This window comes from Crocodylus siamensis, chromosome 6, assembly GCF_052110815.1.
Source record: "Crocodylus siamensis isolate JL-2025a chromosome 6, ASM5211081v1, whole genome shotgun sequence".
Taxonomy (NCBI): domain Eukaryota; kingdom Metazoa; phylum Chordata; order Crocodylia; family Crocodylidae; genus Crocodylus; species Crocodylus siamensis.
The window spans coordinates 67,915,504-67,941,902 of NC_143400.1; the positions used below are offsets into that span (position 1 = coordinate 67,915,504).

The 26,399-nt window shown below is 42.5% G+C and overlaps 1 protein-coding gene across 2 annotated transcripts in view; it reads right to left on the reverse strand.

Annotated features, from left to right (window-relative positions):
- The window catches only part of PLOD2 (procollagen-lysine,2-oxoglutarate 5-dioxygenase 2), a 97,138-nt gene that overhangs the window by 45,918 nt on the left and 24,821 nt on the right, over positions 1 to 26,399 (reverse strand). For both annotated transcript variants that reach the window (XM_090051194.1, XM_090051192.1), the window contains exons 2-8: positions 24,715 to 24,806; positions 22,019 to 22,155; positions 12,985 to 13,148; positions 9,509 to 9,621; positions 6,146 to 6,209; positions 5,221 to 5,318; positions 2,098 to 2,199 (exon numbers count right to left, since the gene is read on the reverse strand). In XM_090051194.1, the coding sequence (XP_089907320.1) occupies positions 2,098 to 2,199; positions 5,221 to 5,318; positions 6,146 to 6,209; positions 9,509 to 9,621; positions 12,985 to 13,148; positions 22,019 to 22,155; positions 24,715 to 24,806 (770 nt within the window). The remainder of the gene's footprint in view (positions 1 to 2,097; positions 2,200 to 5,220; positions 5,319 to 6,145; positions 6,210 to 9,508; positions 9,622 to 12,984; positions 13,149 to 22,018; positions 22,156 to 24,714; positions 24,807 to 26,399) is intronic.

A 26,399-nucleotide genomic window follows, 5' to 3' on the forward strand; every position in this document is an offset into this window, starting at 1 on the left:
TGTTTCATTCTAATTGTGAAAGAATGTGGATTTGGGTTTTTTTTAAATCAGAGTATTTGGGATTCTTTTAAAATCAGAGAATTTGGACCTTTTAAACAGAGAAAGCCAGGATCCCTGCTGGTGAGGAGAGTGGGGGTCATGGGCAGAGAAGGCCTGGCACCAGGTATCCAGCTGGAGGGTGGATGAGGTGGCAATTTGCCCCACACCGAAGTGCATGTTCAGGCATGTGTACCGAGGCACAAATCTCCAGCACTAATTTAGGCCACTGCTATTTGAGCTTCTGCAAGCGCATGTCCTTGCATGTGTGGACATATCCTGAGTACTCACTGTACATGTGCGTCAATTTATGTTCAAATAAATTAAATTTGTAAACTATTACATCTGTATGTCCTGCTGTGAACAATACCTGGTTATCTGTGAACTAGCTGTTAGTAGACATTTGTATCAAAATGAACTATAACAGATTTTAAGTATTGTGAATACTTCTCTTCCCATCTCTCTGAGGAATTACAAGATAGAAATGCTTTCAATCCTAATCACTATTTGTCACATGGAATCTAATGCTAATCAGATGGTACCTCCTTTTACTCTACAAGCCCTCTCATGGAAGGTGTATAAACTTCTTCACATAACTTAAAGAAGTTAAGAATATAAAACTTGAATAATTCAAGTTATCTATCTATTAGGATTGTGTGAAGCTTCAGTACCCGATTGGATTTTGCAGAGATTCAACACGATTCAGTGGCCAAATCTCTGAATCCGAATTGAATCAGAGGACCCTTTGATCTTTCTGAATTAAATCAGAACCCTTCGAATCAATTCAGAAAGATTCGGACATAGACACAACTTTAAATGTTTTTTCTACATTCCTCTAGGTAGCAGGTGGCTCATGAATGCTGTGATGCTGGGGCACATGGAGTGTCCCACAAAAGCACAGGGGGCTCCCCAGCACACTTGGCAGCAGACCTTCTGGTTCACTTGGGCCCTCCTGCACACCCCTTGGTTTGGTGACTGGTGCCAGGGATCTGGGACTGGTTCCACCTGGGGTCTGCCCGCAGCCAATTGCTGAGCCAGGGGGCATGGGGGAGCCCTCCAGCGTGTTCCTCATCAGACCCATAAGTGGACTGGAAGTACTTCCGATCCACTTCCATGTTCACTGCTGAGGATGTGGAGGGCCCCTCACACTCCTGTGGGACACTCCATGAGCCCGAGCATCATAGCGTTTAGAAGCGGCACTGGTACCTCAAGGTATGTAGGAAAAACATTTTAAAACTGTGTCTGTCCGAATCGCCGATTCTCTGAATCAGCATTGAATCTTCAGATTTGGATTCAGCCGAATCAAATCTGAGACAGTGATCCAAATCAACAAATCAAATCACTGTACCTGATTCAGGCAGAATCTGAATCCAAATCAAATAGGGCCCGCTTCACACACCCCTATTTTCTACCCATTTCAGCAGACTGTTTTTGTTTGAGCCTCAGGGGTACTCTAAATAGTACAGACCAATAATGGTTCTTTTCAGGACCAAGACAGCTGCAGAAAGTACCCCAAAATAAAGACCTATCAGTTTCTACATTACATTTTCTATATAGGGGGCCAATTTAGGATGGCACAGCAAACATTTGCTAGTGCTACCAGAACTCAAGATTTCTCCCATAGTGGAACTCCCCAGGTAACAAATTACATTTCATTTTTCCAGCAAAGAAATCTATAGCTATAGCTATATCTTGCACACGTAACTGCTCAACTGCAGTTGCATTCATTGGATATATACCTTTTTCTTCCAAACATGCATCTACAGATGCAGACCATGTAGGTCTAAATTCTATTAACTGATTAATATTTTTCTTGGGTTTTTTAACTCAGATGTATGGTACTCATAGCACTGGGAAGTATATGACAAATTTCAACTAATAGTAAAATATTAATATTTAGATTTTAGATTACTGATACAGGGAGGAAATCACAAATCTGTTTTCATTATTTCATGAAAACATCAACCAACACACTGGTTGGTCAATACATAACATTACATGGACATCAAAAAAAAAAATCACGTATTGTAAAGTGTTTGGATATACTTGCAAGATACTTACTTTTAAGGTTGATAGGTCTAGTAAATCTAAGTCACAAACACTGCATCCAGTTTCACGTGTCCAAACATTAGGGATATAATTTCCCAAGTAATTTAGGTAAATCTAGTAAACAAATGAACAATTCAAAGTAATTTAGATTAATTCCATATGAATATAAAATCTGTGTCTGTATCCTTTAACAGCTTTAGAGTTCATCCCCATATAATCTTAATGAATTGTATATATTTTTATTTATTGTCTTTTTCTTTTGTTAACTTAAAACACAGAGACAACTAGTAAAAGTGTTATGCTCTCATACACATGATACAGAGAAAATCCCTTTAGCATCTCTCATTCAGGACACTAAATAATACAGATAGAAGTTATAATTGCACTGAGAAACTGCTATGATTGATCTCTCCCTCCCATCCCCCACTTCCCTTCCCCCCCCCCCCAAAAAAAAATCAGAACCAAATGAATATCCCTCCTGAATCTGAAAACCATGGCATTCGGGGGGAAACAAATATAGAGATACAGCTAAACTACATATGAAAGAAAGGATGAGAGGGACAAAGCTGAGAAGATGCAGATGTGCAATTTGAAAAATGGACTGGACTGAAGCTTTCACATTTTGGACAGCTGTCCTAGGGCCCATAAGAGAAACAGTGGAATATACTCCACAGCAGTATCTGGCTCCTTGACAGATTCTTGAGGCAGCTTTGGAACTGGCCCTGAACTAATTATGGAGTTATTCTGCCGAAGGTCTGCCTGGGCTGCCATGTCCTGCTGGATGCCAAATCTGTACTTCTACAATACTGCATAGGATCTCATCCAAATTATCTTGGTGCCACTCTAATCAAAGTCAGGAAATACAGCATGTAATTTCTCAGGTAAAAAAATCATTCCAGTGCAATTGCAATACACTAGCTTGCTGTCAATTTGTCCTAGTATGATCACCGTCTCTCTTCACCTTACATGGTAAAAATATTTATTGTAGATATGCTAAAATAAAATGCCTTAATTGACTTTCAGATGCATAAAAAAAAATCTACAGAAATGCATAAACAAACGAAACTTGAGCAAAAAGAAGGTAATTACTATGAGGAAAAAAGTACATGGTTTACAGTATCGCTATTATTTTGCCAGCAGCTTTTCAATAAAAATAATCTACCAGCGCTTAAACTATTTGAATGCAGAGAAGTACACACATAATAGAAGTTTCTTTCCAATTGGACATCTTTGGTGCTAGAATGTTGTCCAACTGGTGAATATTTAAAAGTTCTAACCTCCTCACAACAATGCATGTCTGTGTATACTCCATTACAACAGAAAAGGTACCGCTATAGCTTATAACAAATGATCTCTATGATTTTTTGTATTTTATTTTCTTCAGTTGGCTTTTAGACAAAACCCAGATGCTTTTGTTCCGTCACAGAAACAGGGTAAGCTGATCTATGACTATAAATAGGAATCAAGTTTTGTTTAATATAAAAAACTATGTAGATTAACCCAAGATATCCCAAAAAAATCCCAACCATATCATATAATATATTACTTTTCCTTTGGCAAGGGAAAATACAGTACTGATAGCTAATTTAAGGTACACTAGTATTCACTGAAATGATTCCCTAACACCAAAAAAATATTAGCAAATGAGGGCAATGCAGTACACAGCACCTACAACTGATTTCTTGGTACTGTACACTAAAATTCACTAAATGGAACACTACAATAAACACCATTTTGATGGTGGAGAGGATACATAGCATTAAATCTTGCATTGAAAGCAATATCATCATTAATTGTGTTTGTCTTACCAAAGACTGACATGTTAAACATAACTTAAAGCATTAATAAAAAACCAGTGCCAATTTAAAATATTAAAAGATGGATTTTTTGCAATTTTTCAGTTGGTCTAATAAAAGGTATCAATTTGGAACCAAGAGTTCTAGATTCTTGCAATTTAAAAATATGAAATATAGGGGAAAACAAAATCAATAGTGGCTGGGATTTTCAAAGGGGTTTCAGTTTGTGTTGGGAACTACTCTTTAAGCTTGCATCATATAAAAATTCTAGCCATTTCCTTTAAGCAAAGAGATATATGCTTGCTTTAGGATGGCAAGTGAGAGCAAGAAGAATTGGGATAAGTTGTTTACACATACTTAAAATGTGTAAGAAATGTCCAGTCATTTAAAGTGAGTGAAATTCAACCACATGCAAAGGACCTGAAGACATTTCACTCCATTTTGCTTTATGAGGATGTCAAAAGAACCATCCTACAGAGCAAATCCTGCACTCCCTGAAGGACAAAGGAAGCCACAGATTGGCTGGTAAAAACGGAACACTGGAATGCTCTGGAGAAAGGCCCAAGCATCAGTGATTATGAGGGTGCAGTAGCACTAAGTATCCCTGCAAAAACTATTTTGCAGAGTGATTTTGATGAAGCACACATGTCCTGTGCCCTTGTATGGAACTGGGGGATTAATTTTTCCTGCTCAAAGTCTCCATTTACCATGATTATGATGAAATAATAAAATGGATATTTCTACTTAATGTTCAAGAATGACACTAATGTCCAATAAAAGTGTTAGTTTTCAAAATCCTGAGCTGCAATGAGTTTGTAGTAAGTAAAGTGAGTAGTTGCTCTAACTTGTTATCAATACAGGGTTCTTATACATGTGCAGGGAGGCTGCTCTGACTCTAGGCTGCTCGACTGATTGAGTCTGCTGGAGCATGGAAATTACCGTACTCCAGCAGACTCCAGCATCACATGCATCAATCAGCAATCCAGGTCTGAAAAATGATGGCAGGGCACTTTAAATTACAGCTCGTTCAACAAGCTTTAGTTCAAAGCGTCCCACTGCCATTTTTCAGCATGGGGATGCTGATACATGTGATGTTCCAGACTAATTAAAGCATGCTCCCCCCTCCCAGAGCACATGTATAAACACCCACAGTGACATCAGAATAGTATGTTGAAGACTCAACAATACATGAGGAGTTTGCCATGTGACTTATGCCTTATAACAGAGACGAGAACACCATTTCCTCAAAGACGTGCTTCAGGCTTTCTGCCTCCGCATCCACATTTGCCTTCTGACCTTATTTAAATTGGTCGTAGCAGAAGAAGTGACTATCACTTACTTTAGATTGGCCATTTCCATGAATAGTGACTGGCAGTGTTTCATACATGGAATTTCTGGCTCTTACTCTTCCTTCGTCAAATTTCAGAAGAACCTCATCTAAAAAAAGAAATCCAGTAGTATTTTAGCAGTCAGAATGAAAACCGTTATTTGTATCATGCTCAAGTTATAAAGCAATGTCACAATTAGATATTTTAATTCCTTCCAGTACCTTGGTCCTACTGTTAATGATATTTTAACTTCCTAACTTTTTTTTTTTTTTAAATAATCTTGGCTTCCATGCCAGTAGGTCAAGTAGATGAGTAAAATAAGGCCCTTGACTTCAGAGTTTATGCTCTTCTTTCTTCACAGGTTAAAGAATGCTTAGCCTAGAACATATGCTATTTCTTAACTTTAATTTTCCATTTACAGAGGAATGCAACTCAGTTGTTCCACAGTTGAAGGTCAAAGGTGGAGGTTGTAAGGAAGTTCACATGTACAGACAACAAGGAAGACTTTCAATTAAAATTATGACTTGAAAATGAAAATTAATTAAAAAGTACAGGTAGCCCACTTCATTACACCTTGCTGTTAGCATGATTTCAAATGAACATATGATTCAAGTTACTTATACACTTCTATAACTAAGTTTATTGGTACATGTGAAAGAAGGATACAACTTCACATTCATCATTACATCTGAAATTAAATAATTTATTCTGCCAATGAAAGAAAAATCCACTGACATGATACCTGTCAGACCTAAGTAGTACAGTAATCTTACTTAACCTATTATTCATGGAGCAGCCCCCTGAACACATACATTAATTAGTTCTTTAAAGTAATGGGGGGGGGACTACAACATTCACTAGAAAGCAGACAAAAAGAAACTTATGAAAGATCCATGCATAGCACATTCCAATCAACATACACTATAACATACATACCAACAGCTCCATTTAAGGTCTGAAAAATTGTGCACTTGTGATCCAAAGTAATATTCATGTGTTCCTAAAATTAAAAATACCAAAAGACACTGTAATATTAAAAGTTAGTGCAGTATGTGTTTCACTGTACTGTCCAACATTAACTGATTAGAGGCTACATGTTTTTATATTTAATCTACTTTTAGATGTAAATATAAATTTTAGCTTTTTTCCCCTCAGTGACTCCTTTCAGCTATAAGTTGACATCTTCTTGGATATATTTTCTCTCCCAAGTATGCGATTCATCAAAAAATTGTTCAGATTAATCTAGCATAACACCAATGGGCTTGTCTTGTATTATGTAAACTCAGCAAATGGAGGTCATGACTGTCCAAAGGAATTGCAATGGCAGTATAAATCAAAGAAATGTCGGGCAGTATTCTCTCGATAGAAAAAATAGAAAGTCTTAGTCAGACAACATGTTAGTTTAAGAACATATGCACACTAACAGAGAGCCTGGGGCTTCCTGTTGCTTTAAGGCACAGAAGCAGCCCAGCAAATAGCACTGCAGAGTAGGCAGGGAGCAACAGCTGCCGCTTGCTGGGACAACAGGGCAAATGAGGAAATTAGCAGGCACCTGACAGCAGCCTGTTGACTGGAAGTAGGCAGGGCCCTGGAAGGATATAAGCCTGGGGCTTGGGCTGGCTGCACAGTTAAGAGCTCCTGCCCAGGAGAGCTACCCAGGGATGTCTGCTTTGCTGCCTGCAGGAACACTGAGGCTCAGGGCACTCACAAGAAGCCCAGGCTGGAAGATATTCCAGCACAAGGGCTGAGGGAAGGTTTGCCCTCTTAAAGGGGCAGAGGGCTGCTTCCACTGTTGCTGTTTATGTTACAGCCCAGGGCTTATATTATATTACATTTACACCAGTGATTGGGGTTGGAATAGTAAGGGGTGGTATATAGAGGTCCCACTGGTGCCTATACAGCACACAATCACTTTGAGCCCTGCCAGAGGCAGACTCAAGACTCGAGCAACTGTTGAGCCCGGAACAGGAAGACAGCGCAAGGCCACAGAGCCAGGCACAGGCCAAGGGCCTGGCACCTAAGGAAGGGCGCAGCCAGGCAGGGGCCAGGGGCCTGGCAGACAGGGACCAGGGCCCCAGTGACTGGAAGGGATGAAGCAGAGCTAGTGTCTCAAAGCCAGGTCTGATATAGTGGGCCCAGGCTAGAAAGCCTAGCTACATTAAACGGGTGGAGGCAGAAGAGGCCAAAGCCCCAACAGAGGGAACAACATTATGGTAACACCTGCAATGCTTGGGGTGTGCTGTAGGAGAGGTTTAGAGCTACACAATTAGCTCCTAAAGCTTTGAGTGCCCTGCTAAGGCACAGTTGGCCTGAGCTGCCCAGGACAAGAGCAGGCCCAGCAAGGGGCCAGTTAGACCGGGGCCCACGCAAAGGCTTGTGAGCAGCCTCCCTATTATTATTATTATTACTAGTATTCCATCAAGATGTGGCAGGTGAGAAGGGAAGGAATGCAAGGGGGCACAGAGCAGAGTGGGGGGACGAGCAGGGTATGGTCGCAGAACCACCAGGGGCATCATGGCTACCCCTGGGACCCCAATGTGCTACACACATGCACAATAAAATATTATTTCAATGCGTCTAAAATGTACAAGCTAAAACTAAGTATCATGACATGGCATGCATTAAAGTCACTGTTTTATATTATAAGTGTAGTCTATTTTTTTTAAACCTTAAAAAGTAGTGCTCAATCTCTATGGTTCTGTAGGCTGAATAACTGGTACAACAATGGTTCACAGGCTAGATCCAGCATAGTGATAGCATATCGGGTTGGTCCAGAGACATAGCATACCAGATACAGCATACCAGCACCTTTTGCACCAGATCTGGTCATGGCACAACCCTGTGCCAACATACCTGGTATGCACAGCTATATCATCCAGACCACAAAACTCCTCATAGGGTTGAAAATTTGGTGGCAGAGGAGTGGTGGTAGTGTTAGTTACTATGATGATTTAACACTCATTCCCCAGCTGACAAATTTCAGACTACGTAGGGAGCCCTACAGGCTGGATGACATCTCTGTGGGCTGGATCCAGATTGCAGGCTGGAGGCTGAGTAGAGGCTGAGCACCTAATTAAAGCTGACATATTCAGTAACCAGTCCAAATTCTTCTTAAACTTCACTGGAGTTTCAGATCGGGGGGCAGGGGGGAACCAATACTAGACTAATAAGATGACCTCTAAATTAAATGACCTTTAATTTATGTCATTGTAGTGCAATAATCACTTACTGGGGTATCAAATTATATTTATAAACTACAATTTCAATTTACTTCTGAAACTTGAAAAATGGCTTAACATTTGGGGTGAAAACAGAAAGAAAACAAAACCCAACTTCCCCCTGCCCCCCATTAATTAATTAAAAAAACCATATTGGGCTACAACACCTATTTTTGTAACATTTTTCGGTCCTAAATGTTGAAAGAGAGCCTTCAAATGAAACAAATAATTTCTATCACCCTTAAATAAAATATTTCAGGTACAAGTCTTTTTTCTATTAATACTGAAGGAAAACATAATTTAAAGAAAAACTTCTAAATGAATGGATTCATTTTAACTGAAATATATCAACCTTCTCTTTACAAACTTTTTTTTTAATCTGGTGAAACAGACAAATTTGTTAAATATTTGGCATTACCAACAATTCACTTTTAGGTAAAATGCTTTAGAGGCCAAAACTTTTCTTCAGCAAACTGATGTTGTTGTCATAATGGTCCAGGAAATATGCAAGAGGCAAGAATTCTTGTGGGTGACATCTTTTATTGGAGCAGCTGCATGGTTGAGATAGACATGGCCAACTTTCAACTATGACAGGCTTGAGGAAGGGTACTGTGATACCTGAACACTTGCCTACATCCATCCCTACAATGCAGTTGGTCCAATAAAAAGGTATCACCCACAAAAATTCTTGCCTCACCCAGCTCTACTTGCATTTAATTATGGATTTAGGTATCTTGCTCTAAGAATTTAAGTTTCAAAATATTAGTTTAAATAGAGTTACCATATTTCCAGTTTCAAAAAACCAGACACCTGTCACACAGGGAAACGGGGGGAATGATATGACTGTGGGGGGGACAGTGATAGGGCGGTGCCATGCCCCTGTCCATTCTGTTGCCCTTCACTCCCAAGCCACAGCTCCCAGCAGTGGAGCAGAGCAAAAAACCAGAATGTTGTTCGAATTTCAAAAAAACTGCCCAGACTGAGATTGGAGGACTCAAAAAGAAGACATGTACGGGAAAACCCAGATGTATGGTAACCCTATTTTAAGTCTGTTATAAAGAAAAATCAAATCTCTACATACCCTTTGCTGTGGGTCAATATAGATTTTGGTATAAAAAAGCTGGTCATCATCATTATCCTGCAGATTCCATTTCTGTACAATGCGGTTCACATACGAGGCATAACCAATAAATCCTGCAATATCACACAAGAGAATTTGTTAAGTTTATAATTTGTTAAACTGATAAAAAAACTGCCAATTCCAACACATTAATTTGGAACTGCAACATGACAATTCTCTGCCAGCCAGGGAAAACACAAGAAAGTCATCATCATCTAGCCAGAATTTTTGATGAAAATAAAATACTACATATATTCAAAATAGCTATTACCTGAAAGTTAATTTTCTTTAGAATGACATTAAGGAAAATAAAGGACTGTGGAATTGGTGCGAGATGGCTAGAAGCATCCAGATAGTTCCAAGGTGGGAGATTGCAGCTGTTACAGAATCTAAGAAAGACAACCAACTTCAAGGAAAAAACTTTCGGCAGATTCTCCTTACAAGCTAAATTGCTGAATTCGAACACTGCATAACAGTACAAGGAATTCAGCTGAAACCTTGTATATAGTATGTTTACTCCAAAGACAAAAAGAAAGGCCGTGGGAAAGGAAATTAGCAGCAGTCCTGGCTCTGCACACAACGAAGCTCCACCCACTGACATCTCCAGGAGGAAACTTAACTATATTGCAGGGTTGCTGCCACTATAGATTTTCTGGCAAAAATATTGTGGAAGAGGCTTCGCCCTTACTGAGATGCAGCATATGGCACCAAAGGGTTTTTTTCCTGCTACTATCACTTATGCTATCTCCCTTCTACTGTTACAATTGTAGTATGAAGGAGCTTTGCCAGCGAAACTACATAGGTTAGGCAGGAAAAGCTTTTCACAGTCCCAGCCAACAAATATTTGGAATGTAAAACAAGCCAAGTACGAGATACCAAACAATTCATTCTGTAGTTTTCTATAACAAGCCATATTTTCTCTCAAGTGCTTTAAATCAGCAGTGAAATTAGAATGACGATCATGTCATTGACTTCACTGAAGCTTAACTCACTTTTTTTCTAGAGCTATTTCCTCAGGCTGTTTGTAGACCCAGTGGACATTATGGCTAGGTACAGACATCAAAAAAGCAAGTTATGAGGTTTTCTGTAAGTGGCATAGTTAAGATAGATAGTGAACAAAACACAAATTCACCCTTTGGTGGTGATAGAGGGAGAAGAGGTGGAAATCTTTGACTGGGTTCCACCGTTTTTAAACCAGTCTGTGCACACCAAACTTCTGTTCTGTTAGGGGTACAGACCGGTCTTGTGTGACAAACTTCACCAGTTTCCAATCACTTGTACTGGTAAAAGTGTAATGTCTGTACCTGGCCTATCTCCTTAAGTTATCCTAGTTTACTTGCATTAGATCATCTTCACAAACATAAGATCTAGAGACTTTGTCACTGTGTTTAAATCAGATGCTGGAACATAAAATGGTAGCCGTTATGGAAAAGATAGCAGGAAAGGATCAGATCCAGTCTGCACGTTTCTGAAAGCAAAGCTTTAGCTAGACAAACATTTTAGTTCACAAACACTCCTTTCCTAAACCAATTTAACACACTATTTCTTCATATGTATTCATTAAAAAGAGAGCATACAAGGAGTGTTATTACAAAAAAGGGTTGTGAACAAGTTTCCCCTAATGAAGATTAGGGCCCTAAAACATGAATTTAGGCTAGTAATACATCAAGTTAGTTGCCCAATTAATAATTATATCATGTGTACATGAGATGCTGGGCTGCATATATATGAACAACAAGAAATGGAACTCTTGCTTCCAAAAATTATACCTATTGTTAGACCAACTGAGAAATTGCAAAAAAAAAAAAACTCTCTCTCTCTTTCGGGCTCATACGGCCTTTATCAGGTTCAGAGAAAAGTCCAAGACAGTAAAAAGTCCCCATATATGTAGAAAATAAACTTCATTTTTGCACAGAAGAAACAAGCTGGAAAACTGTCCCTCTGGTCCATGAGAGTCTCTTTGTCATGAGGTATATGAGTTCTAGATTTTGCATTTTTTTTGTCTCAGACCAACACAGCTACCACATACATCCCTGAAACATGGAAGATGCTGAATTTTAGCTAATTTTGGATTATAAATGTCATTGCTGAACAAAAAGAAAGATTTCTACACCTCCCTGCCTGCCATCTGACACCAACAGGGAAGAAATCCTGCTTGATCTACACAACAAAGAGACTCTCATGGACCCAGAGGGCCAGTATTCCAGCTTCTGCTTGCTCTGTGCAAAAATGAAGTTTATTTTCTACACATGAGGACTTTGTTTTAGGGCTGTGCGATGCTTTGGGTGCCAGTTCGATCCAGAGAAGATTCAGCGGCCAAATCTCCAAATCCGAATTGAATTAGGAGACCGATTCAAAGGTCTGAGCCAATTCGAAGCTCTCCAAACCTTCAATGATCCGGGCAGTCCCCAGTGGCTGCAGCAGGGAGCTGCAGCTGGACTCAGAGCTGGTAAGTAGAAGGCAGGGAAAGGGGGGACTGGAGGAAGGAGAGGAAGGGGACCATGGGGGGACCCCTGCCAGTCCCCATCCCCCATCTGCTCCCCCAGCCCTCATGGCTGCCCTGCCTGTCTCAGCTTCTGGTGCTTTAAAAAAAAAGCCCCACTCACCAGGTGCTGCCAGGCAGAGGGGAGATCCCCACTGCCCCACATAAGGGGCTCTGCTATGAGCCGTCCAACCCCCGCCTTGCTCCCCCAGCCCCAGCCTCTTAAGGAAAAAAGAAACGAGAAAAGCCCCAGAACTCACCACTCCTGCAGCAGCCTTGGGGCTTCAGGGAGCTTGTGTAGAGCCTCCCATGCAGCATGGGGCAGTGGGGATCACCCCCTACCCAGCAAGACAATGGGTCCAGGGGTTTGAGGAGGGGTTTCTTAAAGGGCTGGATGGGGCAGCTGTGGGGGGGAGGGGGGGAGGAACTGGGGGAGCAGGAGTGGTCAGCACGCAGCAGTGGGGGACAGCAGGGATCATCCCCCCCCCCCCACACACACACACAGCAGCACTTAGTGAATTGAGGCTTTTTTTTTCCCCCCCCACTCTAAGTGCTGGGACCTGGGGTCAGGCAGGGCAGCCATTTCTGGGCTGGGAGAGCGGGCAGGAGATGGGCCTAAGTCATTTGAAGATTCAGCAGCAGCTGAATCTCCAAATCAGATCTGGCCGAATCGATTTAGGACAGTGATTCAAAAATCACCAAATCAAATCACTGTCTCCTGAATTGGCCAAATCTGAAGCGAATCCTAGCCACTTGGCACAGGCCTACTTTTTACCATCCTGAACTTTCCTTGAGCCTGAAGAACGACAGATGAGCCCTAGAGTTGCAGAAAAAGATTTTTTTTTTTACATTTCTTTTAGTCTCAGACCAACATGGCTACCACATATATCCCCGAATATTATGAACAACAGTCACTTTGGTTAACCAGCAGTATTATCCACCAGCCACCACTTACCTCCTGAATTAAGGAAACGTTTTCCACTCCGGACAAAGGGATATTTGTCTGCTAACATTTTATCTGGCCAAATTAGTCCATCTGCAGCAAATACTACTTTATGGTTAGCTTGCTGGAATTTCTTGAGCAATTCATCGGGGCCACCCGCAAAAATAACATTATAGCTAAAAAATAATGGAAAAGTACCCATTAGGTAGATTATTTTTAAACGATTAAACCTTTCACTTATTCTAGATTTAAAGTCCTGCACAGTCAAAGAAACCAGAGTATTCTTAGTTCTGCCACAAATCTTTTTATTAAGAAAGCACATTACTCCACAATTTAAAGCCATTTATAAAGCCTATATAATATTTATTATCAATATTACGTAATCAGCACTTCATATAAACACATACTTACCCTATTTGTTTACACATAATTTTCTGAATTTTTCATTCTTTACCTGCTATAATTTTTCAGACTTCGCCCCATCTAAAAATGTTTTTTGTAATTCCAAATGTTTTAAACACAAGCAAAATTAAACAAACCAACAAACTCCCACTTTTCCCATTATGAAAAGAAAACAAATCTCAATCTACTTTTAAAAAAGGCTAACAATAGTTGAAACAGACTGCGGTTGAAAGTTGACTTTTGGCTTGAAATAACCAGAGTAGTAGATTCATTTCACTTCAAAGAGTAATTGGATTGGATTGATGATACAAACTGCATTTGAAAAGTCACACAACGAATGCGTTTCTTATCAAGAATATAAGAGTGCTTGTATGCCCTACTATATTTCACGTATTTTAACACTAACACGATGTGTTGTCTATAGCTAATGACCATCATCCTTGGTGTGCACATAAAGTTCCCCTCTAATAAGTTGGTGAGCTTGAGTTCCTTAGTGAAAATTACAGAGGTTTGGGTTTGAAGTAATTGCATATAGAATTCACTATGAATAACATTAAATAGTACAGTGTTATGACCTGTGGTAAGCCTGATCTTCTGAAGCCCTGTCATTTGGTATACAGCTATGGAAAACGGCTTTCTTGTGACTGCGGATGTTCTCATTGCCCAAGCAAATGTCAAATGCTGGTCAGAACCATACTAAACTGTAACTTGCTATGTTTAACAGTGAATTTCACAGGATTTTTGGTTAGAAAAATATATTAAACTTCTATTTTTTAAGATTATGTTTCAGTTAAGGGATGTAAAAGGTTAAATGGCAATTATATTTATTACATTTAACGTTTACCATTTACCCCTTGTCTTAGTGCTGCCTACCGTCAGGGAAGCAACTCCAGCAGGGGCTGCCCAGGATGTGGTATGGATCTGAGCTGCAGCATCATATTGCTGCTGCAGCAAGGCGGTAACTAGTGGTTACCTGGGGAGCAAAGCCAGGCAAAGTTGCACAGCAGAGCTGGCAAGGCTTAAATAGGACTGAGCACAGCAGCAGGGCTACTATCAGGTGCTGCAGGGGCAGGCTGTATGGAGCCAAGTGCCCCCCCCTTCCTTCCCCATAGCGCTTACAGGGGCTCCCACCCACCGGGACAGCCACACCATGGTCAGGCAGTGCCTTCAGCCCATGGGTGCCCAGAGCCCCAGGCAGCACCTCCCTCCTGCCCACCTGTCCCCCAAACTTTGGCAGCTGTTACTCAGCAAGGACCCAGGGCAGCTCTCCCAGCCCAGGGGAGTGTGGCAGATGGACATGCTGCACAGGATCGTGCCTGAAGCATTCACCTGTGGGCAGAGCACCCTCTGGTAGAAGCCACAGCACTGGGGCAATCCCAGTCAGAAAAAAATTTGATTGTTGCATCATAAATTATTCTAAGGACGAATTACTATCACTAAAGGAATACTCATTTCCTCTGAAAGTAATATCCTGGATACACAACTTTCTCTTGACATAGGTATAGTTCCTTACTGCACTTAATTCTAACTGGAATAAGAATGCACATTAGGGCACAGAAGAGAAGAAGTGAGGCATGACAGAGAAAGATGTACTTACATTTATTCTCTTATTTCCTAGAGCCCAGAGGGGAACCAAGTATGGGGGTGGGGCTTGAGGCTTGGAGCAGGGAGAGGAAGAACTGGTTTCAGGACCATCAAGGAAAGGGACTCATGCAATCCATTTCAAAGCAAATGGGTTTGTGAAAACTCTTACTGTTTTGCTCTCTGTAAATTTGGCAAAGGCTTTATGAAAAGGAAATAAATCAGTCTTGGAGCCTGCCCTGCAAAAACATCTACCCCTATGCCCTGCCTTTGGCCAGATAGCTTGAATCACAGCCAGCAACAAGACAGAGTCTGAGGGGTAATGAGAAAAACTGAGACTGCTCAAAATGCTTTAAAGTTGGGCCATCGGTACTTTTCCACTTTGCTCAAGGGCTGAAACACCTGCTCCCTATAGCACTACTTCCCAAAACAAATTTACTGCCACAGCAGCAACTTGATCAAACAGCACCTTTGGTCAGAACGGCAGTATTGCACCAGCCATAGACTCTCCTTGTGGAGCAAATATATTCACCAGAATACAGCGGTTAAAAGAAGACACTGCACAAGTCTTTATGGCTTACAATGGTGCAGGCCAACGTCTATTACATGTAACAAACGGTATAAACTGTTCACTTTAAACAACATACCTAACACTACCACCATCCCATCCAGGAGCTCCAGGGACTGATGCAACCTTTTCATTTTATGAAGGATTTCACCAGCAGCTTCACACTGTTGACCTAAGCTTGGACTATCCAGCTTTCAAGTGGCCAGGGGTCACACATCCCACAGACCACATGAGATCAAGCAACACCCATACCACAAACTGCACACTCCACAGATACCCACCCCAACTGGTGCAATGCATGTCCATGGTCCCCCCCATCATGTACTGGTGACTCTGCCCCAGTGCACTGCATGCTCACAACCACCTCTCCCCTGCCCTAAACAACCATGCACCATGCCCTGCCATCACTGGCTCCCACCACACGCCACCATTCCAGTAACTGCTCTTCTGGTGGCTTCTCCAGGTGGGCATGGGAGTGGGAATGTGCCCCTGGATCTGCACAGAGTGGGCTGGGCCAGGCGGCGCTCCAGGTGGGCAGCGGAAGGCACTGGGAGTGAGGGCTATGCCCTCCCGCCACTTGCTCAGCCAGGGCAGGGAAGCACGGGATGGTGCTGCGCTGCCTCAGGCAAGTGCTGCACAGCAGCAGAAGCTGCTTCAGCCTCCCCATGCCTCCTGGACAAGCTGCGGCTTGGCCATGCCCCACCCCGGCTGGGTGAGCAGTCGCAGGGCATAGGGGTAGATGCATGCACCCAGATCAGGGTGGGGCTGGCGGCAGGGGCTATGAGGAATTTTATGGTGGCAGCTGCCCCCTCGCAGCTTCCGCTCCACTGCCCTCTGCAGAGCAGGTGGAGCCAGGGCTGCGTTCTGAGCTGCAGCTGAGGCTAGCCACCCAGAGCGCAGCCCTGGCTCGACCCACCCCATGAGCACAGTCCACTGGCGGGCAGCTGGGGCTAGCCTCCTGGAGTGCAGCCCAGCCCAGCCTGCCCTCCACAGATCCAGTGGCATATGCCTGTTCCATGCCCTCCTGGACTAGTGGCAAGTGCCACTGGAGAAGCCACCAGAAAAGCAGCTCCTGGACTGACTGTCCCTCCTCCACCTGCCACAACAGTTACCAGCTGGAGGTAGCTGTGTCCAGTGTCATTGAGGACTGCTGCCTGTATAGTCTATGGCCAAATCTCCAAATTGATTTGGACCTTTTAATGGGTCTCCTGATTCAATTCAGATTTAGAAATTTGGCCACTGAATCAAGCCAAATCTCGTCTGAATTGAAGCGGCTACAAAAGCTTCGCACCGCCCTAATTAGGTACCACAGCTCATGCTTCAAACTGTTTATACCATATCCCAATATCCATATCCTCACTGCCAATGCCAGTCTTACTTACTTGCTTCTGGACCACTGCTCCATGCTGAAATAAACAAAGGAGCTTGCAAAATCTGCCTTTCTATTGAACTCCAAACTTTTCAGTTCAAACATCTGGGCATTAATCAATATAGCAGACAATCTCAAGTTTATTTTCACCACAGGCCATGCTTCCCTCCTACTCTGGAGAAGGCAAAACGGCCCAGTAATTCCACATTAAGGGAAAATTCCTTCCTGATTCCATGTAGGTACTTAGCCATAGTTCAGGTCAGCACAACTCAGGAGCCAGGACAATCCTACAGGGCTGAAACTTTCCTACAGGGTATACCATGGCTTTTGCTGAATCCTGGCTCCGAATCAGACTTCCAGTTGGAATGGCCAGAGGAAAGAAAGATGAATAAAGCCAAAGACAAGACTCTTTTGCAAAGCTGGGGATGCTCCAAGATCTACACTTATTTCTTTTCATAATCCCTTCTACCAAACAAAGGCAAAACAGTGGGAGTGATCATAAACTTATACAGACTACCTAACAGGCTCTGCTTCCCTAGGGCTCCTAAACAGAAAAGCTTCCTTCCCTTTGCACTTGTAAACCAGCAACAACCGTGGGTTCAGCTCTCCTGAGTCAACTGCATAATTTCTAAGGGCCCTTCTACACATGCAGATAAAGGGATCTAATGAGCAGTGGGATCCAAAGTATTATCCACCTAATCATGCCTCCTGCCATGCCATACAGGGGGAGCCCAGAATCATGACCTGGGGCACCCTCTGACCCAGCTCCCACAGCTGCAAGCCTTGCAACAGACAGGGCCTGCAGGACTCATAGCAGGGGGAGTACAGGGAATGCTGCTGCCTCTGCAAGCCTGAGCAGCTGTGGGGCTTGCAGTGGGGGCAATGGGGAGAACAGTGTCACCACTGTGAGCATTGGGAGACACGGGGCTCACAGCAGTGACAGTATTCTCAAACCTCACAATGGCTGTTCCCATTGCAAGCCCTGCAGCTGATGAGGTTCACAGCAGCACAGCATTCCTGGCACTGTACCTGCTGTGAGCCCTGAAACTGATGATGAGCCTCGTGGAGCAAGGGGAGCATTTACCCCAATGTAACCCCTGCAGCTGACAAGGCTCACAGTGTGGGGCTGTGCCAGGAACACTGCCACCCCTGCAAGACTTGTCAGCCACTGGGTGGGCAGCAAGTAGTGCAGCCCTGTGACTTTGAGGCCCTCAGCTGCTGGGGCTCCCAGCCACAGGGAAGCACTTGGCCACATGATGAATTAATGCCATGATTAGAACAAGCTACAAAGTTATTACATACTTTTTGTCAAATAACTTTGTAATTTATTGCTTGTTTTGTCATGCCTGTTATTGGTTGAATGTGTAGGTGGGTCACAACTTAAGGCACGATTAAACAATCATGCTTTAAGTACAACATGTAGAAAGGGCATAAGTAAGACCAGAAACAGACATTACATTTGTGCCAGAAGAAATGTTGTCAGGGAACTCTGTGGGGACCCCGCAAGGAAAGGAAAGTTCCTTCCCCCTTCCTGCCAATCAGCTGCTTGCTGAGGAGGGAGATGGGCAGCATTCTCCTCCGACAGGAACCATCCCAGAATGGGTGCCTACCGCCGGAGAATGGCCTCCCTCTCCTGCCAATTAGGATTGGCTCAGTTGGTGGGTGGCGGGGGAGAAATATTCTCCTACAGGGGAACCTTCCCAGAGCCTGGGGAAAGTTGTGACCAGGAAGAATAATGCTCAACCACTCATCAGTTGTCCCAGAGGAACTGGAGCGGGTATTGGGCAGCTGCACCATAGGCAGCCACCCTCTCAAGGCTTCAGAAGATCTGCCAAATGTGGATGAAAGCACTCCAATCATGCTCCTCTGGGTCTACCTAGATGAGTGCAGAGAGGAGGAAGACAGCTGGGCTTTGATAGCAAGGCTTCCTGGGCTCAAGGAGCCATGATACCATGGGAGAATGGTCCACCACCACCTCACACTCAAGTTCCACCTGGAAGCTTGTCCTGCAGAGGGAACCAGGAGGTTCCACTAGGGGAATATGGCCCTTCCTCCTGCCAGACAGCTGATGGCATGGCCCCTCATCCTGCTAAGAGACAAAGCTCCCCCTCCCTGGGTTGTCTGTGGCAGCCATTGCTTTTCAGCAGCTACCAACTGCCAATTGATAGCACAGGTAAAGAAGAAGAAAGGACAAGGTGTCAAATAATAGCCTCCCCTAGAGGGTGGCCCAGGGAGCAGCCCTCTAGTGCCCCCTGACTAGGAAGCTTGATAGTGTAGTTCTCCAGCAAAGACTGCAACACACATTGCTCCAGCTTCCTGACCTGTTTTTTTTTAGAGATAATACCACAGATATTTTTTTTTAACTGGTAGAAGAGAACCCCTGTCTTTGGCATAAGTTTCGACTACACCAGTTTTCTGGACACCTACATCTGTCCTACCTAGACAGTGGGTATGTCTACACAACATGCTTTACAGTGCAGTAGACTACCCACTGCACAGTAAAGTGTCACAATGTACACGTGCGCACATTTACTACACACTAAATTAGTCTACTGTGCAGTAACACTCGTGTAAATGCTGACCAAGAGCAAATTTGCTCCTGGTCAACCTAGGCAGCAGGGGGCTACAAGGGACAGAGAGCTTTCTGTCCCCAATCCTGGCGCTGCTCAGCTCCCCACAGAACCTGGGAGCCAATTACTGTTGAGACTGGAGAGCTCTCTGCCCTGGGCCCCAGCATGGAGCTGCCAGCCCCTGCCTGTCCCCTGGGCCAGCTCCAGGGAGCAGGCAAGGGGCTAGGAATTTAGCCATTGCCTGTCCCCCAGAGCAACTTCACCCAGTGCAAAGCTGGCTACTCCATGGAGCAGGCAGGGGCTAAGAATCCAGCTACCACTCACTCCCTAGAGCAGCTAGCTCCATCCAAACAGGGCAGCTGCCAGTGAGCCCTGTGCCTGCCTGGCCCAGGAGGCGGCTTGCCAGCAGCTATCCTACACCTGGGACAGTTTTCAGCAACCCCGTTGGCAGGGAGCTTGCTGGCAGCTGTGTGTCCTAATGGACACAGGGCCAGGAGAGCCCCGCCTGCTGCAGAAGTACCTCTATCCTTGCCCCTGAACATCAGGTCCTCTCCCAATGTGTACAGGGCCAGGAGACAGCTGCTTCTGCTCAGCTCTCCTGGCCCCATGCCCACTGGGACCTGCCCTGTGTTCTCTGCCAGTTCTGGGCTAGAACCAAGGGAAGCCTGAAGCATTTGCAGCAACTATAATTGCTTTGATTGCTTATATTGTTATTTTTCTTTTTATATAATAAAATATTTAACCATTAAGAGAAAGTTAATGTTGTTATGATTTACTTATTATAATAATTTGATCAGTCATTATTAGTGTTTTGGAATTAACCCTCTATTTTAAATTTCTTATTGCTTAGCATAAATATATTGGACATATTGGTCTCATGATTTTAGATGCATTTGACCTATTGGTCTCGTGATTTTAGAACTTAAATTTAGTATACGGAAAATGCTCATGAAAGGTTTGTGGCATGTCTGCCATATGTGGAAAGAGGTAACGAAAGAATGAATGATGTATGTATGTGACAACGTGAAGGAAGATAGTCCTCTTGCAGCAGGTGAAAATAGCTTTCTGTGGTTTAATGGTTTTAATGGCTGCAGCGACAGAGTCAGCAGTTAAGGATTACCAAATACTAAATCATGCTTTATCCTAATGGCTGAAGACTGCAAGCAACAACCCCCTGAAGATTACACAACACAAAGCCAGAAGATCGTGTCCTACCGATCCCAACCTGCGAACAGGACAAGAGGATGACTTTCGTGTCTGACTTAGCTGAATCCATAGGCCTGTATGGACAGCTATCACTATAAAGAATGAACACAAAGAGAAGGCTTTGGGTCTTTTCCACCTGCAAGAAGGAGTTTTGGGTACATCCAACAAGACCTGACTCCAAAACTCTGGACAGTTTGGCTGGCCACCAGACTGAACTGAGCAACTTTAGAACTTGGTAACACCTTAACTTTGCAGGACTGTCTAGCTATCTCTGTGTGTGTGCTTGTCTCTTTTGAATGCATTAATCAATCAATGAATTAATCAATATACAGGGGACTGAGTGATGCAAATAACCTTACTGTTCTTTATTCTTTTAATGTTGCGTGTTTTATGTTCCAATAAATGCAGTGTTGTGCCTTATCTCCTGATAAGATTCTAGCTCGTTTTTAATTCACACTGTACGCCCTGGGCACACAACAAGAGGGGCCTCCTGGGGACTGCAGCAGCAGCAGTTCTGTTGCTGGAAGCCTGGCCAGCAGCTGCAGCATGGCTCCAGGTGGCCTGGCTCTGCTTTAGAGTGGTGTGCATAATCTGTGCGTGTGCTGCTCTGCTTTCTTTTTCCGCGGATTTTTTTGACCCCCTGGATATAAACTAGATCTCACTTTTTTTCAAGCTAATTGTCAGAAAAGTTAAGAATTATTTTTATTGAGATTATAAAAAACATATATTTGAAAAATTATACCAATTATTATCTGGCATTTCCAACCCAATGCAACACTCGTCAATGTTAAAAAAAACATCAAGGTATTTGCAAACTTGAGAGATTGGTATAGTCAAATCTATTTAAGGAAACTGGATCATTCCCCCGAAGCATTTATGCCAATCTTAAATCATTTATTTTGAAAACTCACTTGAGTTCTTGGCAATGATTGGGGGGGGGATGAGGGGGAGTAAAAGAGCATGGCTTATGCACTTCTGCACACATATTTCTGGCTACGTGTGCCCTTTGCATCATACTAATCTCTTACAAGGGCAACTCCTAGTACACAAGGCTTGAGGTTAGTAAAGAAGTTTAGAAGTCTGGCAGTGCTCAATAACATTGTTTTTATAGCATAGTAGATCTATGGCCCAGAGACCATTTTTACATCTGTAAATCTATTAAAAACTTATGTCTGCTCCAGAGACAGGCTAGTATTTTTATGAATGGAAAAACAAGCAAGCAAACTTTCTCAAATGAAAACACAGAAGGGGAAAATATCAGCATGCAACTATCAACATGTTACAGTAACTATGTTTTATTAGCTACCTCTACAGAGTAAAGCATGAAAGCAACAAGCAGAACTTGCTTACCTTTCAATAAACATTATAACCATGTCTTCTTGATCAGCATAGCTTTCTATTCCTTCTTTCAGCAATCTTACTTTCTGGCCTCCTCCAATTGAGTAAGCTAACCCTCCCCCTTTCCACTCTTCACCTTTACCAAGTACCTAGAAACAGGAAGAGAGAACATTTTTACCTGAACATAAAAGTTAACGGGTATTTTTAATAGATTAGAAACATGTGTCAAAGCAAAGGCAAGAAACACAAGTACAAGGCAAGGTACCAAAGCAAGAAACAAAGTAAAAGCCAACATTTCAAGCACCAAATCTACCATGTCTTAAACAATATTAAGCTCAATGACATCATTTCATAAATATGAGAAAAAACATTTTGTAAGCTCAAAGGAACCCAGCAATTACTTTTTACCATAGCTAGTTATTCACCCCTCTCACCCTTAAAAGAAAAAAGACAAGGAAGAAAAAATGTTGTTTATCAAATTCTTCTAATTAAAAAAATAACAATGCAACTTTTAAACAGTACAGCAATTTGGAAAGAGGGACAAAAGTGCACGGGGAAGCTAATGTTGAATTTTTTTTGATGTCTCAAACTACTTCCTCAAGTTAGAGAGAATAGACTCAGAGATCTGTGACTAGCTATTAAATTGGTTAAATAAAACCCCACCATTGTCAAGTACTGTGGAAAATCACAACCACAAAACATCCAAATCTTTGTAATGCATAAAGTTTATTACAAAGCCATTATTTTCCATTAACTTCTCAGTTCCAGACGGATAATAAATTATATAATGACAATACCACCATCAACTAAAATGTATTGTCAGCAGAGGTCAGTTTCCAAGGATATTATTTTTCTGTTGGGACAGGCTCACAAGGTGAGTGTATCAAAACCTGATGACATTCAACATGGACAAATGCAGGGTACTCCACCTCAGGAGAAAAAACAGACATCATACTTATAGGCTTGGCAACGCTACACTCACTAGCACCACAACCGAAAGAGACTTGGGGGTCATGATTGACCACAAGATGAACATGAGCAACCAATACAATGCTGCAGCCGGCAAAGCAAATAAAACTCTGGCTTGCATCTACCAATGCGTCTGAAGCAAGACCTAAGAGGTCATCTTCCTGCTTTACTCAGCCTTGGTGAGGCTGCAGCGGGAGTACTGCATCCAATTCTGGGCCCCACGCTTTAGAAAAGATGTGGAGAAGCTTCAGAGTACAGAAAAGAGGTACACGCATGATTAGAGGTCAAGAGAACAGGCCTTATGAGGAGACGCTGAGAGGCACAGGACTCTTCAGCCTGGAGAAGCAAAGGCTCAGGAGTGACTTGCTGGCAGCCTATAAGTATATAAGGGGTACGCATCAGGATCTGGAGAACATCTGTTCACCAGGGCAGTACAAGGGAAGACGACGTCTAACTGTCACAAACTGCTAGAAGACTGTTTTAGACTGAACATAAGGAAAAACTTCTTTACCATCTGAGTCTCCAGACTCTGAATTAGACTTCCCCCAGAAATGGTGCAAGCACCTACTCTGGATACTGTTAAGAAATGCTTGGATGCTTATCTTGCTGGGGTGATCTGACCCCAGCTAACTTCCTGCTCCTTGGGCAGGGGGCTGGACCCATTGATCTCGCAAGGTCCCTTCCAGCCCTAATATCTATGAAAGCTATGAAAGATGATTCCCTCTCCACCTGCTATTTCAAAATGAGCTGGTATAAGGAAACAAGCTGTGCTGTTTAAACTTCCATATAAAAAAGAAACCTTCAGGCCAACAATAACTGGTTAGGGTTTTTTTCTTTAGTTTCAACCGTGTGATAAGTTAAGCATATGCAAAGCTTTACAGCAGCTTATAAGCTTTGAATCCCTTGGTTTTGCCCTGAAAAGACTGATTTGTAAGAAAAATTATCAAAAGTGGCAGAATCTTATTTTGCCTGAGGTTTGCATGAAGAGGACAACCTCTGATTTGTGAAAAGAATAAAAATAAAGTGGATCAGAGAGAACACTAGAAACATGAAAAGGATGGGGCAGAAGGCATTTATCGTCCACTCACCAGTCCTGCAACAATTCCCGGTGTAGCTAGATGCTTTATTGTGCTTTATGACTCCACATTAAGAATCTTCTTCCCCCCTCCTTATCTTCACCCCTCCCAGCATCTTAAGCTACAAGAGACCTGCCAGGTAATGTTAGGTAATGTTGAGGGAGGGATAAGAGGCTCAAACACCACTTTACTAAGCAGCAAGTAAGGTATAACATAACCTGTCTGAAGAGTATAAATGCCAAGAGAGAAGCTACAATGTTTACAATAAAAGAGTGAAACAAAGATCCAAGATAAATAATAAATCTAGAACTAACAGAAGTGAAATTGAGCTAGAAAAAAATTTACAAGTATCAAGGGGAAAAAAAGGTCTTCCCAACAGTGAAATCTGTAAACCTGTAGAATAATTTCTAAGGGCAGTGGAAGAAGTGTCATCATCTGGCACACCCAGAAGCAGACTAAACATAATGCTAGTAAATACACAATGGAAACAATTCCACACTGACAAGGTTATGCACCAGATGACTGAATGGGTCTTTTCCACGGTTGAGAGCTATAACTGTTTTACCTTATTGCAAGACAGTCAACACACATGGTTTCAATGTTAAAGCTTATATAGTACAACTATTTCCAATAGTCGGTATTAAGAATAGAAGATACCCTTACCTTCACAGTATAGTTGAAGTGCTGTGCAGTCTGCATGAACCGGTGAAATCCATCGGTTTCTTTAGTTGCTACAGTAAAAACTAACAGTTTATCTGAGGGAAGAAAGAGAATTTTTTTAATCCATAGCTTGACAAAAAACATAGACTTCATAACGTCATAAATCACAATGAATGGAGTCATTAACAGGTCTTGGGTGCTGCATGTGCCTGATTTAGAAAGAAAAATAGTAATGTCATATTTCAGGATTATGGCTTCAAATGAAGAACTAAGGGAATCCAATGACAGAAAACAGATTCTGCATTCCTCCAAAAATCCCAACCAAATAATATGAAAACCAAAAACATCTGATGTAAAGCAAATAGTCTCTGATAAAAGAAACAACCTAAGAGAATCCTGAGACAGGTAAGGATCCTTAAATAGAATAATACATTACATTTTTGGTCTGAACTAATCCTATACCCGTTACCATATGACAGCATGGCATCATAGAATTTTGTCCCTATTTTAACAGTCCCTTAAGTGTTGTTCCTGTTCCTAAAAAAACTTAGTGGAAAATGTGGGTGTGTTGCCATCCTCCTTCTCTCACCCTTCCTTTGAGAGTTAATTTTAAGTTTAAGATAGCATTTTACAAAAAATTGATCCATTAATGGTTTTCCAGGGACATAAACAGGGTGAAATATAAATCACACTTAATATGGAACAGGATCTGGCACTTTAGAGCTTTTAAGTTAACATACTTTCAGGTCTAGAAATAAACTGCAGGAACTAAAGCCCAGTTGTTTGCTGTTGTGCTTTATTATCTTTGGTAAAAAGCAAATCGGCAAAACTGTCCACTCAGTGACTGGATATTGTAAGACAAGAAATGCATAGTTTGCATGTTTGTAGCATACCAGTTCTTTTGTCATACACTTCCTTTTGGCTGAGAAGTCATTACTTTGGTTGTGAACCCTGAGAAACAAGCAAAACAGCTTAAAATTGACCTGACAGCTCTTAACCACTAGTATTTTCTACCTTCTGTTAAATAAGATCTATATTCTGATGCTTTAAGAGTAGCTAATCATCAGGGATCCTGGTTTTCTGTCTAAAACTCACATATTCTCTGATAAAAATTCAAATTTACCTCAAAACCCCCAAAATCCACATTCCACAATTAAAATGAAACACCATTATATATAAGCTGAACAAAATCTTTTATGGATATAGTTATAATTTTAAAGCAATTTGGAAGCCAACCAGTGCCTTGATCATTATAATAAAATAAAATCTAAATACCTATCTATTTTGGTGTTTGATTTTGGGTTTTTTGGGTTTTTTTTAAATAATAGAAAACAAGAGCTCCCCCTGTTCCCTTGATTCACCAGAATGAAGGTCAGGCTGTGGTTATCATTCCCTCCCCCCGCTGCTTTATGGTACTGAGCAACCCTGATATATCAGTGCCCTACCCCTGCCCATGCCCCTCACTCCCAAGCCACAGCATCCCATGTCCTATTGGTGCCCGTCACTCCCAAACCACAGCCCCCCATCCCCACCCCTCACTCCCAACCTGCAGGCCCCTAGCCCTGCTAGTGCCAGTCACCACCAACCCATAGCTCACCCAACCCTCACCCCGCTGGAGGGGAACCCCAGGTGCCAGGGCTATCTGACCAGGGCCAGGGCCCATAGGCCCCTGCCTACCCTAGCAGCAC